Source organism: Oryzias melastigma, linkage group LG9 (genome assembly GCF_002922805.2).
Source record: "Oryzias melastigma strain HK-1 linkage group LG9, ASM292280v2, whole genome shotgun sequence".
Taxonomy (NCBI): Eukaryota; Metazoa; Chordata; class Actinopteri; order Beloniformes; family Adrianichthyidae; genus Oryzias; species Oryzias melastigma.
In genome coordinates, this window is record NC_050520.1 from 27,280,254 (window position 1) to 27,293,986 (window position 13,733).

The 13,733-nt window shown below is 39.0% G+C and overlaps 2 protein-coding genes across 4 annotated transcripts in view; one reads left to right on the forward strand and one right to left on the reverse strand.

Annotated features, from left to right (window-relative positions):
- piwil2 (piwi-like RNA-mediated gene silencing 2) overlaps positions 1-380 on the reverse strand; it is a 34,884-nt gene extending 34,504 nt beyond the window's left edge. For 2 of the 3 annotated variants that reach the window (XM_024275851.2, XM_024275850.2), the window contains exon 1: positions 221-380. The gene's annotated coding sequence lies outside the window, so the exon portion shown is untranslated. The remainder of the gene's footprint in view (positions 1-220) is intronic. The other variant, XM_024275849.2, reaches the window with a different exon arrangement.
- A 3,908-nt stretch (positions 381-4,288) lies between these two features.
- Positions 4,289-13,733, forward strand: part of htr7c (5-hydroxytryptamine (serotonin) receptor 7c) — a 32,023-nt gene continuing 22,578 nt past the window's right edge. Inside the window, exon 1 of the mRNA XM_024274593.2 lies at positions 4,289-5,096. Within this exon, the coding sequence (XP_024130361.1) occupies positions 4,747-5,096 (350 nt within the window). The 5' untranslated portion in view covers positions 4,289-4,746. The remainder of the gene's footprint in view (positions 5,097-13,733) is intronic.

Sequence of the window (13,733 nt, forward strand, 5' to 3'; positions counted from 1 at the left end):
GGGGGGGGGGGGGGGGGTGTAAATAAATAAATTACTCAATATTCTGGCGGGGCGCTCAAATTTGTGCTGCTAGCTAACTGTAGCACGTGGAGGAAAAATGTCGAGTCATGGCGTAAACCCCATTAAACCTTAAATACGTAAGTCGTGATTCTAGTTGGTATATATATTTAACAATTCAATAACCAGTAAATGTATGTGAGTCAAAATATCGAAAACTTACATGAAATAAAAAGGTTAGTGTAGCCCCTGCTCCGTCGTCGAAATAAAACTTCCAACGTTCAACTCTCGAGCTGAAATCCTTAGGGTAAAGGTCTCCGCCCTCCTATGTTTTAATTGGACGTTCAAGTGCCTCAGTACGACGCTATTGGTTTATCGGTACTGTCAATTTCTCTTCAGACGCAACTGATTAAAATTCAGTGTGCTGCCCTCTTCTGGCTGAACTACGTAATAGACTTTCGTGTACGCCTTTTTTTTTTAATTAAAAAAAAAAAAACAAAAAAAACTTTATTGAATTTAAATGCATTTACAGAACACGTTCAAAACGTAGCAATGACCATAAAATTTGAACACAGAATGATTAGAGGAAGGGACATGTGAATAAGTTATACATTTACTAAATGCAAACAAAGAATGATTACAAAAATAAGCTAAAGAAAAAAATATATCACATAGTGAAGTACAAAGTTTGACTGTATGATGTGTGGGAGTATTAACATTTTTGAAAGTATTGTAAAATTGTTTAAATTCAGTAATTAGGGTTCCATGCGTTTAAAAAAAGTGGCAAACAAGCTCTTTTTTACTCAATTAGCAGTAACTCCTCTTTAGACCAAAAAATATAAATTTCTTTAAGAGGTATCTTGTACCCTACCTGTAACTTCACTTGGAATATTTGTGACAAACAATCATCACAACATTAGGTTACAGTTGTACCACTATTTTGCTCTTGTTTATTTGTTGTTAAATTTAATATTTACTCACTGAATAATTACATAAGCTAGCAGAAGCACTATAAAATAAAATGCAATCATTTTTCTCCTTTACAATACCTATATATTATATAACATATTATATAATAGATAAAACATATTAACCCATATTAGCAATAGAGAATTCTCAGTGATGGAGTAGTATACATATTTTTTATGGCTTTTGAGTACTATTGCATATTCCTGAAATTGTGGCTGTATATTTTGAGGAAATCTCTTTTTTGGGAGGAAAATATAAATTTATAGTAATGAAAAAAACTATGATCCAATTACAAAATTGGTCTTTCCTATATTAAGCAGCAAAAAACCTCAAAACAAAAACGAAAGATACACATATTATTTTTATAATCAATTTTAATCCATTCAATGTTAATTGCAATGGAACTCCCAAACAGACACAAACCACTTATCTGGGGGGCTTTCCAAATCGTTCTCATGACAGGTCCCCTCTGACAGATGCCATGTTCACCCACAACAGGGGTCTATTGTGGCTGCCTGGTTAAATAAAAATACAAAGTTTGCCATTTTAAAGAAGTAAAAGAAAAGTCATCAATGCCTAAGTAAGTAGTAAGTAAAAAAAATAAAATAAACTAATTAAATTTTTAAGTATCCCAAGTTGAACGGCAACATTTGACAGATATTTGTGCAGTGTGTACCGACAAAAATCAATTGAAGGTCACAAAGCACAACCAGAACTAAAGCGTCCCAGATTACGAGGTAGATTTTCAATCTTTGAACAAATTCAAGAATTCTTATGTGTCTTATGGTTAAAAAAAGTATGGTACGAATCCCCTAATTAGCTCTAAGTTAATTTTAATATGTTAGATTTACATATTCTTGGCTAAGATGCATCACAAATAGTAAAGGAAACTGTATGCACGTTTTAATCGCTGCAGACATTACACTACCTACTAATACATAACATTTGGTTTATTCAGACTATCTCATCTGACATATGGAGTCTTTTATTTTGAAAGGAAGTCATGTAAACTTGAGTCAAAAGTTAAAACTGTGCTATCTTTAAAAAAATAAGCTTCATTCTCCTTATGATCATGTTTTATTTACACCAAAAAACAATATTTCTTTTAAATTTATAATTAAAATAACAGTAACACACACAACGGTGTCCTATTTTTCTGGTAGAAGTAGTGAGAAATCGAGCCGGAGGACTCTTTAAGTGCTGAAGATTGCAGACACCTGACTTAAAATCTCAAAGTGAAGATATATTAGCTGTTGTTTATGAAAAAGCATTTAGGATGAGAGTCCAGCAATGCTGCATTTCAATGATTTATTTTGAGATCAATTAGAAAAAGACATGGCTCCTCCTTGCCGGCTAAAGAAAACACAAAGTTGCATTAAATCATAATGTAATTCTTGAGTTGAGTAGCTGCAACAATATTTTAATTTAAATATGTTTAAGCGAATGTCAAACTTTTTATTGTTTCATGTGAGGGTGCATGGCTCCATCCAGTGGACTTCCAACTGGTAGACTACTTTTTCTAAAACTGTTGGTGAAAATGAATCTTTTCTGCCAAATCTGATTAATTACATGCTTTAAAAAAAGCTGAATCTACAAGCTTTAGATTTTTCTTGGATACCTTTGCATTTCACATGAGTGTTTCTTTGTTGTTTTTCCACACACCTCAGGCAGCAAGTTGTGTTTAATTAAAAGTGTTTTCCAAACCAAGTTTGTAGAGATAACTCTGATCTAGATTATAACCGTGTTTTTAAAAGTGTTCAGAAATATTAATACCACCAGCTTGAAAGAGGTTTTTGAACATACGTGTGTTCGTGAGACTAATTTGTCCATATGAGATAAAAGCAGGCAGCTGCCTTCAGCTGGAGAAGATAAGAACCCGAGCACATTTTTTATGTCCTGGCACTTCTCAAACAAATTAGCTTTTCTTCACTTACATTTTGTTCTTGTGATGAAATTACCTCTTTGTTGCCAGCTTGGGTCATTTTATTAAGGTCATGCTTGAAGAGCCTCAATTTGCTACAAGGAAAACCAGATCACTGCAAAGGGAGGCGGTCTGCACTTGGTTGCCTTAAGCCATAATCCATAAATGCTGAACAAACATTTGACTGCAGCTCATAGACTCTCGACATTACACTAATCTGGTGTCATGCAGGGTGCAACAAGCCCGATTTTTGGTATATCCTCGGAACAGATCTTTACATAAATACTGGCAAATGAAGAGGATGTAGTCTTTGGAAGTTATCCGTGCACCTTGAAGTTAGGCTGAAAGACGCCACTGGGGAATTCTGCCAGTACGTAGGATCAAAACATCTTCTGAAAGTTTGATTTCCCTTCCTATAAATGGATCAAACAGCAACTTTACTTCTCAGAACCCCTGCTGTGGCGTTAAAAAGGAAGAGCACAGTGCTGCATTTTATTTTTATTTTTTTTCATATTTCAGTGCTGCAATGAGCCGACTCAACAAATCAAATAGCCCGGAATCAGAACAGCTTGATTGCTGGAAATGCAGCAAGCTTCCTTCTTGCCTGCAGCTGGTATAAGCATGGATGCACAACAGACCAGAAACCCCAATTTTTGATTCATTGCACAGTTGGTGCAGCATCTCCAAAGATGTGCAAAATGACCACAGCATTCCCAAGCGAGGGATGCAAAAGACAGGCATGCATCTTATGGGTGCATTGACGCAATGGCAGTGTGAGATCATCGAAGGCATTTGCAGACAGACAGGTTGCTCTGCACAAGCGCCAGGAGCTTGCCTCAGAGGTTTTCCACTCAGAAAGCCTCACCGATCTCTTGTGACATCCATACACTGCTCGAATCTTTTGCATAAATGGACCAAATTTCCCTGACAGCAGGAAGTCTGCTGGACGGTGCCAGTGGTCATTGGGGTTAATTTGATGTGACAGTCACCATCACCAGCATGTCAAACTGGTCAATAAAGGGCCGAGGCTGTGGCTGGAATGGGGGGCTGCTGAGCTATGAAAAGGCTGTGGGAAACAGAAGGAGGCGAGGAGACACAGCTGCTGCTCCTTGGACAGAGATGTGAGCTGCTCAAGTCCTGGGACGATTTTCATTATAGTCCCCCCCAATGTCGCAGAGCTTGAAGTCTCAGAATTTATTTCAAGAATAAACAGAAAAAACAGAATTACAAAGAATCAGAGATTTGTCAAACTCACATATATGTGTGTTTGCGTGCTTTAAAGTTCAATTATTTAAAGAAAACATATTTTCAATAAAATTGAAACAAAAGCTCTAGAAAAAGCTGCGTCTGCATGTCTCCCTCCTTTTCAGTCAGCCTATGCGTCTTAAGTGAATGGTCTCATGGATGCGCTTTTTACGCAGCGCACTTTCTCCAAGATAATCCACATTTCCCCCTATTGGAAGACGCATTGAAGGTCTGCTTCCCCCTCAGAACAGCTGTGTTTACATGATCCAAGTTTGCCATTCGCACTTTTGGAACATTTCCTTCGAGGGACGGGCCGCCGTAGCACCTCCTCGGACGCATCATTCAGAAACAGAAACACGTCAAGAGCGCCACTGACTTACTGGGAGCTCTGATGTGCGGAGGGTGAAGCGCTTTCGACCTGAACATAGCAGGACAGGAACCAAACGAAGGCTGAGGACGCACAAATATGCGCGTAAATGGAGAGCGGTGTCGAGGAGTCCTTTGCGCTTCTCTCAGGATAGCACAGTCGTGATGTTCAGTACCTCCAGAACTGAGCCGATTTCAATGGCACTGTGCTGTTGCTCTACAACATCCTCGTCAAAAGCCCCACAACCATGTGGAACAAGTCGTGCGGGGAACAGCTGCTGGATTTCGGGCGCCCGGAGAAGATTATCATCGGAGTGATGCTGGCGATCATCACGGCAGTCACCGTGATGGGGAACACGCTGGTGGTGATCGCTGTGTGCGTGGTGAAGAAGCTGAGACAGCCTTCAAACTACCTGCTGGTGTCCTTAGCGGTGGCAGACCTGTCAGTTGCCATAGTTGTGATGCCGTTTGTCATCGTGACAGACCTCACCGGGGGCAAGTGGCTGTTTGGGGAGGTGTTCTGCAACATCTTCATCGGCATGGATGTAATGTGCTGCACTGCTTCTATCATGACCCTGTGTGTGATCAGCGTGGATCGGTAAGTTTATAAAGTTGGCAGCCGTAATGGAATTGTGAAAGAAAAAGGATGGCACGTTGGCAAGAAATTTACGCACGACGCGCGCCGTGCGTAAAGAACACCAAGTTGCCTTTGTGGCATTTCAAACCCTGCCTCCACCGGTTCAGAGACAAAGCAAATTACAAATGTTAATATCAAATGCTCTTTAAAGGTAGATTAATCAACAGTTTAATATGTAGAACTCACAAAAGATCGCCCCTCCACTTGTCTCCTGAAGCCACTGAACCAGAGAATGAATACACAGACTGTGAATAATGCATAGCAGGTTTAATTATTTTGTTTGACCCACTCGCTGACCCTTTGACCTTACAGCTGCTCTGACTTTTTCAGATGATTTACCCTCATCCCAGAGGTTTAAGCAGGCCACGTACCTGCTGTCTATTTTTACACTTCAGCAGAGATGAAAAGGCGTAAAAGCTGCTGGGATCACATTCAAAGAGCGACGAGCAAAGTTCTCCTCGGAAAAAATGAGCCTAGTTTGGTGTCACAGCGCATGCATAAAGATGAGATTTTATTACACCGATGTGTTGCATCAACAGATTTCTCTAAAATTATTTATATAAAAGTGACTCCCTTTGAGCCTCACAGCTTTTATTCAGAACAGGAGAGAGGAAACCTGGGATCAGACTAGTTTGAATGTGGAAAAGCAAAATAATAAAAACAACGGCAGACAAATACCCACTTTTCACCCACATCAAAATAAAATATGAGAAGGTGTGTGTTGGTTTCCTGCTTTTAGGGACTAATTATGTCCTGCTTGCCAGTTTTGTGTTATGTCAATGAGTTTGACTCAGGTGGAACTGAGCACGAGGGGCTTAAACAAGTCTCATGGGCTAATGGTGTTGCGGGATGAACTGGATCACAGATGCCTGCTGTGATCCTGAGGTTGCTCCGGTCAGCTGTGTTAAAGCTGAAGATGTACGGATGCGTTTAGTGCTGATTAGATGGAACGGTGAACTGTGGAGAGGATGAAGGGGGAAAGAGCAACTACAGGTCACAGCCGAATAACCCAACAACAGTGTGCTCATTGTTGGATTGTCTCTGCACACATGCTTAGTGGACACTTAGGTTATTATTTTTTTTACCCCCTAATTTCCATGGAAACAGACTCCTCTTAATGAAACAAGTATGTTTGGCATGCAATTCCCAAAGGGAAGAGTAGCTTCCTGAGAATGGCAATTAGACACATGATCAGTTGTAATTAAAGGCCTCTCAGTGTCATGTGGGAGTCCCCCGAGCATCATCTGTAAAATGAAGCAGAAGAGCAGGGAGCAATGGAAATTAGGCCAAGGACTGACCAGATGTGCTACTTCATGGGGGGGGGGGGGTGCTGTGCTATGTTATCTTTGTAGAAATGATTTTAATCAGAAAAAAAATACTTCTTTGGGATATTTGTGCCCACAAAAATCCTTAAAAATAGTGTTTTGTCTTCATAATGCACACCTCAAGGAGGAAATAAAAGAATATGAAAATATAGAGGTCTTTAAAGTCCAACTCTAACTGTATTTTGATTTTTTTGTAGAAGCATTCCCCGTGGTCTTTTAATTATGATTGTCGTTTTTTGCCAAAAATAAAAAAAGACCTGTTTTTTTGAGGACATACTTTATGCAAAGTGACAGGAGTTCATCAGAAATTCACCTCTGAGTTGTGGGCAGGATTGTTGGCGAAGAAGTAACCCTCTGCTGATATCCCATCATCCCCCAAACTGACATTAGTGGAGCAAAAAAAAAAAAAAATGGTGAGCAATTTTGGAACCATTCAGCTGTACAATTTTGAGCCAGATACCAGCTCAGGTGAGGTAAATTAAGGCGTACATGGATCTTTTTTTCTACAAGTAGAGGCATCAAAATAGGGCGGAGCAGGAAGACTTTAAATACTACACGAACATGTTAAAAACACCCCAAAACACAATTTTCATAGAAGTGTGTCAAATCTGAATCCTAACTTGTTTATATGTATTAAAAACAGAGTAAATGCTAGATTTACAGTTGTGTGTATCAGCAGTCACACACAGTGTATCTACAGTTGTGTCAGTAGCTCAGTTTATGTCCACTGAACTCCACTCTCAGCCCTGGTGAGGAACTGAACAGAACCCCTCACGCAGGTTAAGCATAGCTTTTGTATATCTGACACAGTTTGGAAAAAATGGCAAAGACTCTTGACATTTGAACAGCTTATCTAAATAGGTTACAGTGTTTAGACAAGAAAAGGCACATTTCCTGTGTGAGCTAGCAGTAAGAGGAAGTATCACTGTGCCTGAGAGCACTTGTGATGCTTTGACATATTTAGAAAGGTAAAACAAGTGTTTAAGATGAAACGAGAACATGCAGTAATCAAGCTGACATGCTGAAATGTAAATGGAGAATTTGACTATTTGTGAGCTCATTGGAAGGCATTTTCTTAGCATTCGTATTATGTCAGAAAAGTCAAGGCAGGTCTGATTGGTTCTCTGTTATCCAGAGTGACACAGCTGCTTCCTTTTTGTTTCCTTAGGTGAACTGAGGGAATTTGCAAGTCTGCTTTTTGGCAATGAATGTGAATGACACTATGAAGTCCTGAATTCCTAACAAGTCCTTTGGGCTTTGTCACTATAGGACGCTATTTGCATGTGCAGGAAAAAAAAATGGAGAAAACCTAAAAATACTCATTAAAATATAACAAAAAAATTGCACAATTTAAGATGAAATCTAAAAATATTTCAAAATTAAAGTAGCACTGAAACAAATAAAGAAGAATATAAAAAGGTGACTGTTAAGAACAGAGGTAGCTGACAAAAAATGTCTTTCAAAGCCACTTTTACGTATATATTAAAGGAACCCACATTTTTTCCAATAATTTTGTTTTAATTTGAATTATTGCTTTTTTTAAGACAAAAACACAACTCTAATATTGTGGCTAATTTTAGATCCAAATTCCCTATCCCTTTTTATTTCCCCCTAATGAAGCCTCCCTCCAAGGATGTTAAAGCTTAGTTAAACTAATTAAACAGGCTGCAGTGGATTAGCAGCTTTGTTTCTCCTTTTGGGACCTTAAATGGTGGTATAAAATAATCACAGGGAGCCCTTTAGTCCCCTCATGTACACAGATGTGAATGGGAGTAGTATCAGAATTATTGTCATGTAAACAAGGAGTAGCTAATCCACATGAGGACTGTTTTTGTCGTTGCATAGTCTGTGATTCCAGATTTAACTTGCCTGGAAATTATTTCAGACAAATACAAATTAAAGTCTAAATAACAAGGGATGTTGCTCATATTTAGCACAAGGATAAAATAAAAAAATTGGAGGAATGATAAGAAGACGTACAAATAAAATCAAATAATTCCAAATACGTATCCTTGAGGCATCCCACAGGTAATTGAGAAGAAAAAGATCAACTTCTGCTCAACTATAATTTCACATTGTAAGCAGATGGACTGATATGATGGTTCTAGTGAAAATGTGAGGACATGTTTATCTGGTGTTATTTGCTTATTTTAATGAAAGTAGTATTATTCAATCTCACTCTGCATTGTTGAAAATTCATTTTTTGAAAGCGGATCCTTAGACACCGATGCATTTATCCAATCACTCATAAGTCCACATTGGGGTTTGAATAAAAGTGAGGGGGTGTACTCTATGTACTCAAGACCTGTCTGAATCACTGTGAGTCTGATCTTGTATTTCCACACAGTTTAAGCAAAAAAATCTGCTGCTTTTGTGCCCTTTTTTCCCCCTAAAACATATCTCATATGGGTGCAGTCACTTTTTCTTTTGAGTGAGAGTAATATGTTGTACTTTAAATAATGAATAAGTCAAATATGAATGATTCATTGGCGATAGCGCGAAGGAAGGATAGTTTTTTTTTTTTTACTCCACAGTTACTCGGACATAAAACAAAAGGCGTCGCTGAAGGAATGAAGGGCCTCCGCTGACTTCAATTTGCAAAAGCAAATCTATTTTGGCTCAACTGTGAACTTACGACAGGTAGACGGGATGTGGGTCAGGAGAAAGAATGTCACACGGCTGCATTTAAGTAAAGTTTTTCTACAAGGGTGAAGATGGATGAAAGGGAAGTGCAGGTGCAATCACCTGGAAGCTCCTGCAGGACATGTGAAATATAAAAAAAAAAATTCAGCTGATGGCTGAGGCTTTTACTGTAGATGGCAGTGGGATTAGCCACTGCATTCGCATCCTTTCAGTCAACTGATGCGTCACTGATGAGCCGAATTCACACACAGCTCCCACAATGACCTACTGTACCCTCCACATCTGATAGTATTTTTGTGTGGATTTATCCCAGGAGATGCATCCCTGGCTTAGTGCAGCAAGGAAACATCCACCCACAGCAGCAGACAGTGCTGACATGACCTGGGTGACGCATCCTGAGGTGATGCGATGTGACGCCCGAGCCCCACTCCTCCAGGAACTGTTCACTTTCCCACTTGTTGGCGATCACTGACAGGTGAAGGATAAGACATCTCCTGCAAGGCCGGCGAGATCAGATCAGAGGCAGGTCATGCTTACAAAGAAGCTACTAATGTGTTTTGGTCTTGAATTAAATCCTGTGATCGCTTCCTGTCCACAGAGAGAGCTGGGCTGCGTAGGTTTTAAAAACCACAAAAAGCACTTTTAACGTCACAAGCTGTTACGGTGACTTTCTGCTTGGCCGTAACAGAAGGGTAAAGAACCTTCTTACATTGTGTAAGCAAGCTGAGTAAAAATGTTGTCTGACAAAATATTGAATAACTGCTCTGGGAGCAGAAAGTTAATCTTTGATTTGCACTCAGTTTCCATCCTGTCTGTTTTATTACGGAGCAACATGAAGCCGAAGACAAATTGTCCACTGACATGCAAAGGTGTGTGGGAATGAATGTGTTTTTTAATTTAACGAGTTACCAAAAAAATAGACAAAGGTAGGAGGGAGATGACGGCTCATCACACCTGCAGTGCAAGGATCGGGACTCATGAAGGATTCTGCAGGTTTACCTGTTCTCTTGTGCATTTGGATGATGTTGAAGCAGTTTGAGAGGAGCGGCTTCACAATCAACTTAATTACAGCAGATTCTGAAGGAGAAAAGCGGCGCGATTAATGGTTAAAAATTTATAGTATGTTAAAGATTTTGTTTTTACATTTTTTTAGGCACAATATACAGTCAAATTCATACAGCTGATGAAGTGAACTGGAGGTTGTGCACAACTACTTTTGTCGTCAATTTTTTTATTGAATGGCCTGTTCCCATTGATTAAATAAGAGAACTGGACTGTTTGACCTCTCCCAAACAGGAAACACCTGCTGGTTTCATATATTTATCATATCCATATATCCATAGAGAAATAAACAGCTATTACTCTGTCATTTTATTTTTCAGAATAACCACTTTTAACCTCTTTTTAACATGTTTTTTTATAATCCTAATTTATTGTATTCATTCAAGTTATAAACTGGCCAATCACTTGCCTCAATAAAAGTATGTGGTCTTATGTTCAAACTGCTGTCCACTCAGTGTTGTTTATTCACAGCCCTTTATTGTCCTCCTGTCTGTTAAAGCTGCTCTTGCCCTCCACCTTGTCTCGTTTAGAGTCCAGAGCTCACGGTTTTGATCAAAATCTCCCTTTTTGTCCTTCAGCCATTTTCTGTCCTCAGTTATTTTTCCAGCCTCTTTCTCCGCATGCGTTTCTGTCTCCCCCTGCCTGAAGTAGTCTCTTATCAGCTGCTATTAGCAGGCTTTCCTTTTGATGTAATTATAGATCTGGTCACTCCCCTTCCAGGCAATCACTAATCTCCAACTGCTTCATCCTTTTGTTGGTTGAAGACTCTCAGATGCTGGACGTTAGATAGAAGAATTCAAATTTCACGATATCTGTTCTGCTTGACTGCAAACTTTTCTTCTTCGTGGAAATTTGATTACCTGCAATTTTATCAATTATATGTTGCATTACACAGAAATTTGTCAAGGCTTTTGTCCAAAGAAAGAGTCCGTGTGAGGTCTTGCCCAAGGGCGGAGTGAGTGGGAAGCTTGGGATTTAAACCCATCCAACCAAACCGATTGACAGCAGGTTCTTAATTCTCTGTGCACACAAGTAGTCATTAAAGACCCACTCCATTAAAAGTGTGCTTTTTAACATGCTGTTGTTCAGTTTTTCTCATGATGGAGGACATAAATGATTATATTTAAGCTTGAAATTACATTTCTAAGTATGTTTTTATTAAAATTTTTGTGAATCAGGAGGAGATGCAAAAATGCAGTGTGGAAAAAAGCTTGAAGCTGTGATGTAGAAGCTACGATGGGCCACGAACTCCCTGTTCCTCTCCATTCTGAAACATCCACTTAAATACAAATAGATCCATGTACACCTTTTTATCCTTGTCTGAACTGGAATCTGGATCAAAGCTGTTCGACTGGATAGCTCTTGTATGGTTCCTCATTTTTGTGGCACCGGTAATGTTAGGTTGAGGTTGTGAGGGGTTCTAAGCTAGTAGGAGAGAGTGTAAACAAAGGGATGATGGGATATCAGCAGTGGTAAACAGTCTCGCCCACACCCGAGAGGCAAATTTCTGATGAACTCTTGTCGCTCTGCAGAAAAACGACACAAGCTTTTGGATTTTGCCTAAAATATGCATAATAATAGTAATAATAAAAATGAAACGACCATTGGAAACACTTTTAGAAAAAATGCAGTTGGAGTGCGACTTTAAGTAAGTACACCCATCCAAAAATAAAAACTGAGCATGTCCATGGTTGTTTGTTATTTTATAAGGACAGAAACAGTCATAGTATTTAATAATTTTAATCTATGTTGGAACTGCACACACATTTCAGCATGTAGACTTACATTTGTAGTCCAGAAAATAATTATTAATGCTCTAAATATTTTTCTGCTTTTCGTGGAGATTTAGCTCCTATATTTTTTATACAGATCCATATTGAGCTGAAGCTTCATGTGTCAGTGTTGATAGAGTCAGGAGACTCCGTGAAATTGTCCAACCCAATGTCTTATGACATTCTAAGAATATTGTTCAACGCGGATGTTCTTCTCATGTTTCATGAATAATTCGCTAGTTCCCTCTGTTGGTTTGAAAGATCTTTGAAGTCTCTGTTTAGCTTCCATTTCAGTGAGGGACACATTTTTGATTTGACTTTCAAGGAATAACAGCACAAGTATTTTATATCTTAAGACTGGGCTTTTAGAATATATGTTGTGCAGTTTGACATTGTTTTGTTTTAGTGCTTCGAGCGACCTCATTGTTTACCCAGAAATCTCAAGAGACAGGAAACAGAAAAGGGCAAAGAGCCGGGTGGCTTTAACACAGCATGAGTTGTGCTTTGTTTTTGGTATAATAAAGGTGGTGTCCATTATTCATTAAGATCGAACAAAGCACCAACAAGCATTTACTAAGCAGTGAAATAATGGGTTTCCTGTTGACAGAGCTCTGAGACTACAATCTGACCAGCACACACAACCGCACGTGCACACACAAAACCACATGCACGCGCCTGTATGTGCATCATTCTGTGGACTGCTGATAATATGTTCTGGCTGTTTAGTATTTAGCTGTAGAATAACTGAACAAGTAAAGCTTGGCATTCAGCTTATCTCAGAGCAAGAAGTGAATATTTGTAGAGTTAATGAAATGTGGCACAGTATGGAAATTTCTTTAAAAAGTTTTTCTAAAAGTTTATTTGTATTTTCTTACTCTTGTGCATTTGCAGTTTTTTTTAACTTCTCTTTCACAACATCTGCATTAGAGCATATGCAGAAGTGCTGCTCCAGGCAACAGCTTTAAACAGCAATCCTCTTAGACAGACAGACTTTAATTAGCCGCTTCATATCCCCGTCACTGAGACATCCCTCCTCATATTCGCCCACTGCTGTGGATCACTCAATTTCACTCGATAATTAATTCCTCGTTCATTACCTAAGAGTATTGTTTGATGAAGACGTTTATTAGATGAGGCTCAACGTAGCGGGGCAGGTGATTCTTTTAGTCTTCAAGCTCGCGGGTCTGGTAGACGGTGAAACGTTGGTGCTGCAAACCTGCTGGGAAATTTCTAATCATGTTATGGAAAAACCCATTACTGCCAAGTGGCCCTTGAGCAAAACAATGAGTCTTCAGCTAACTGCTAGCTAGAATGAGTTAGCACATGCACACTTAGCCCCTCACTAGCTAAATGTAAGGATGTCAATGTCATTTAAAGACTCACTGCAACAAAAAAAGTGTTTTTGGCATTTTTAACATGTTGCATTTTTCTCCTGATGAACAACATATATAAAGAAAATTAAGAGAAAAACTTCTGGTTTAAAAAAAAATCAAGTTTGTGATTCAATGGGTGGACCAAAGACTCCGCTATATTTTCAAATTGTTAAATAGATCCATTAACATCTTAATTTTCCTCATCTAAGCTGTCATCTTACTCTAAACTATACGGCTGCATAGCTCCGATATTGCGCGCCTATTTTTTTAGCTACGCTAATGTTAGCTTGCAAGGGTCTGTAAGCTAACAAGAAAGTGTAAACAAAGGAATGCTGGGAGGTCAATGTACAGTTATATCCTTACCAGCAGTTCCACCCATAATTCAGAGTCGAATTTCTAATGAGCTCCTGCAGCGCTGTGAAA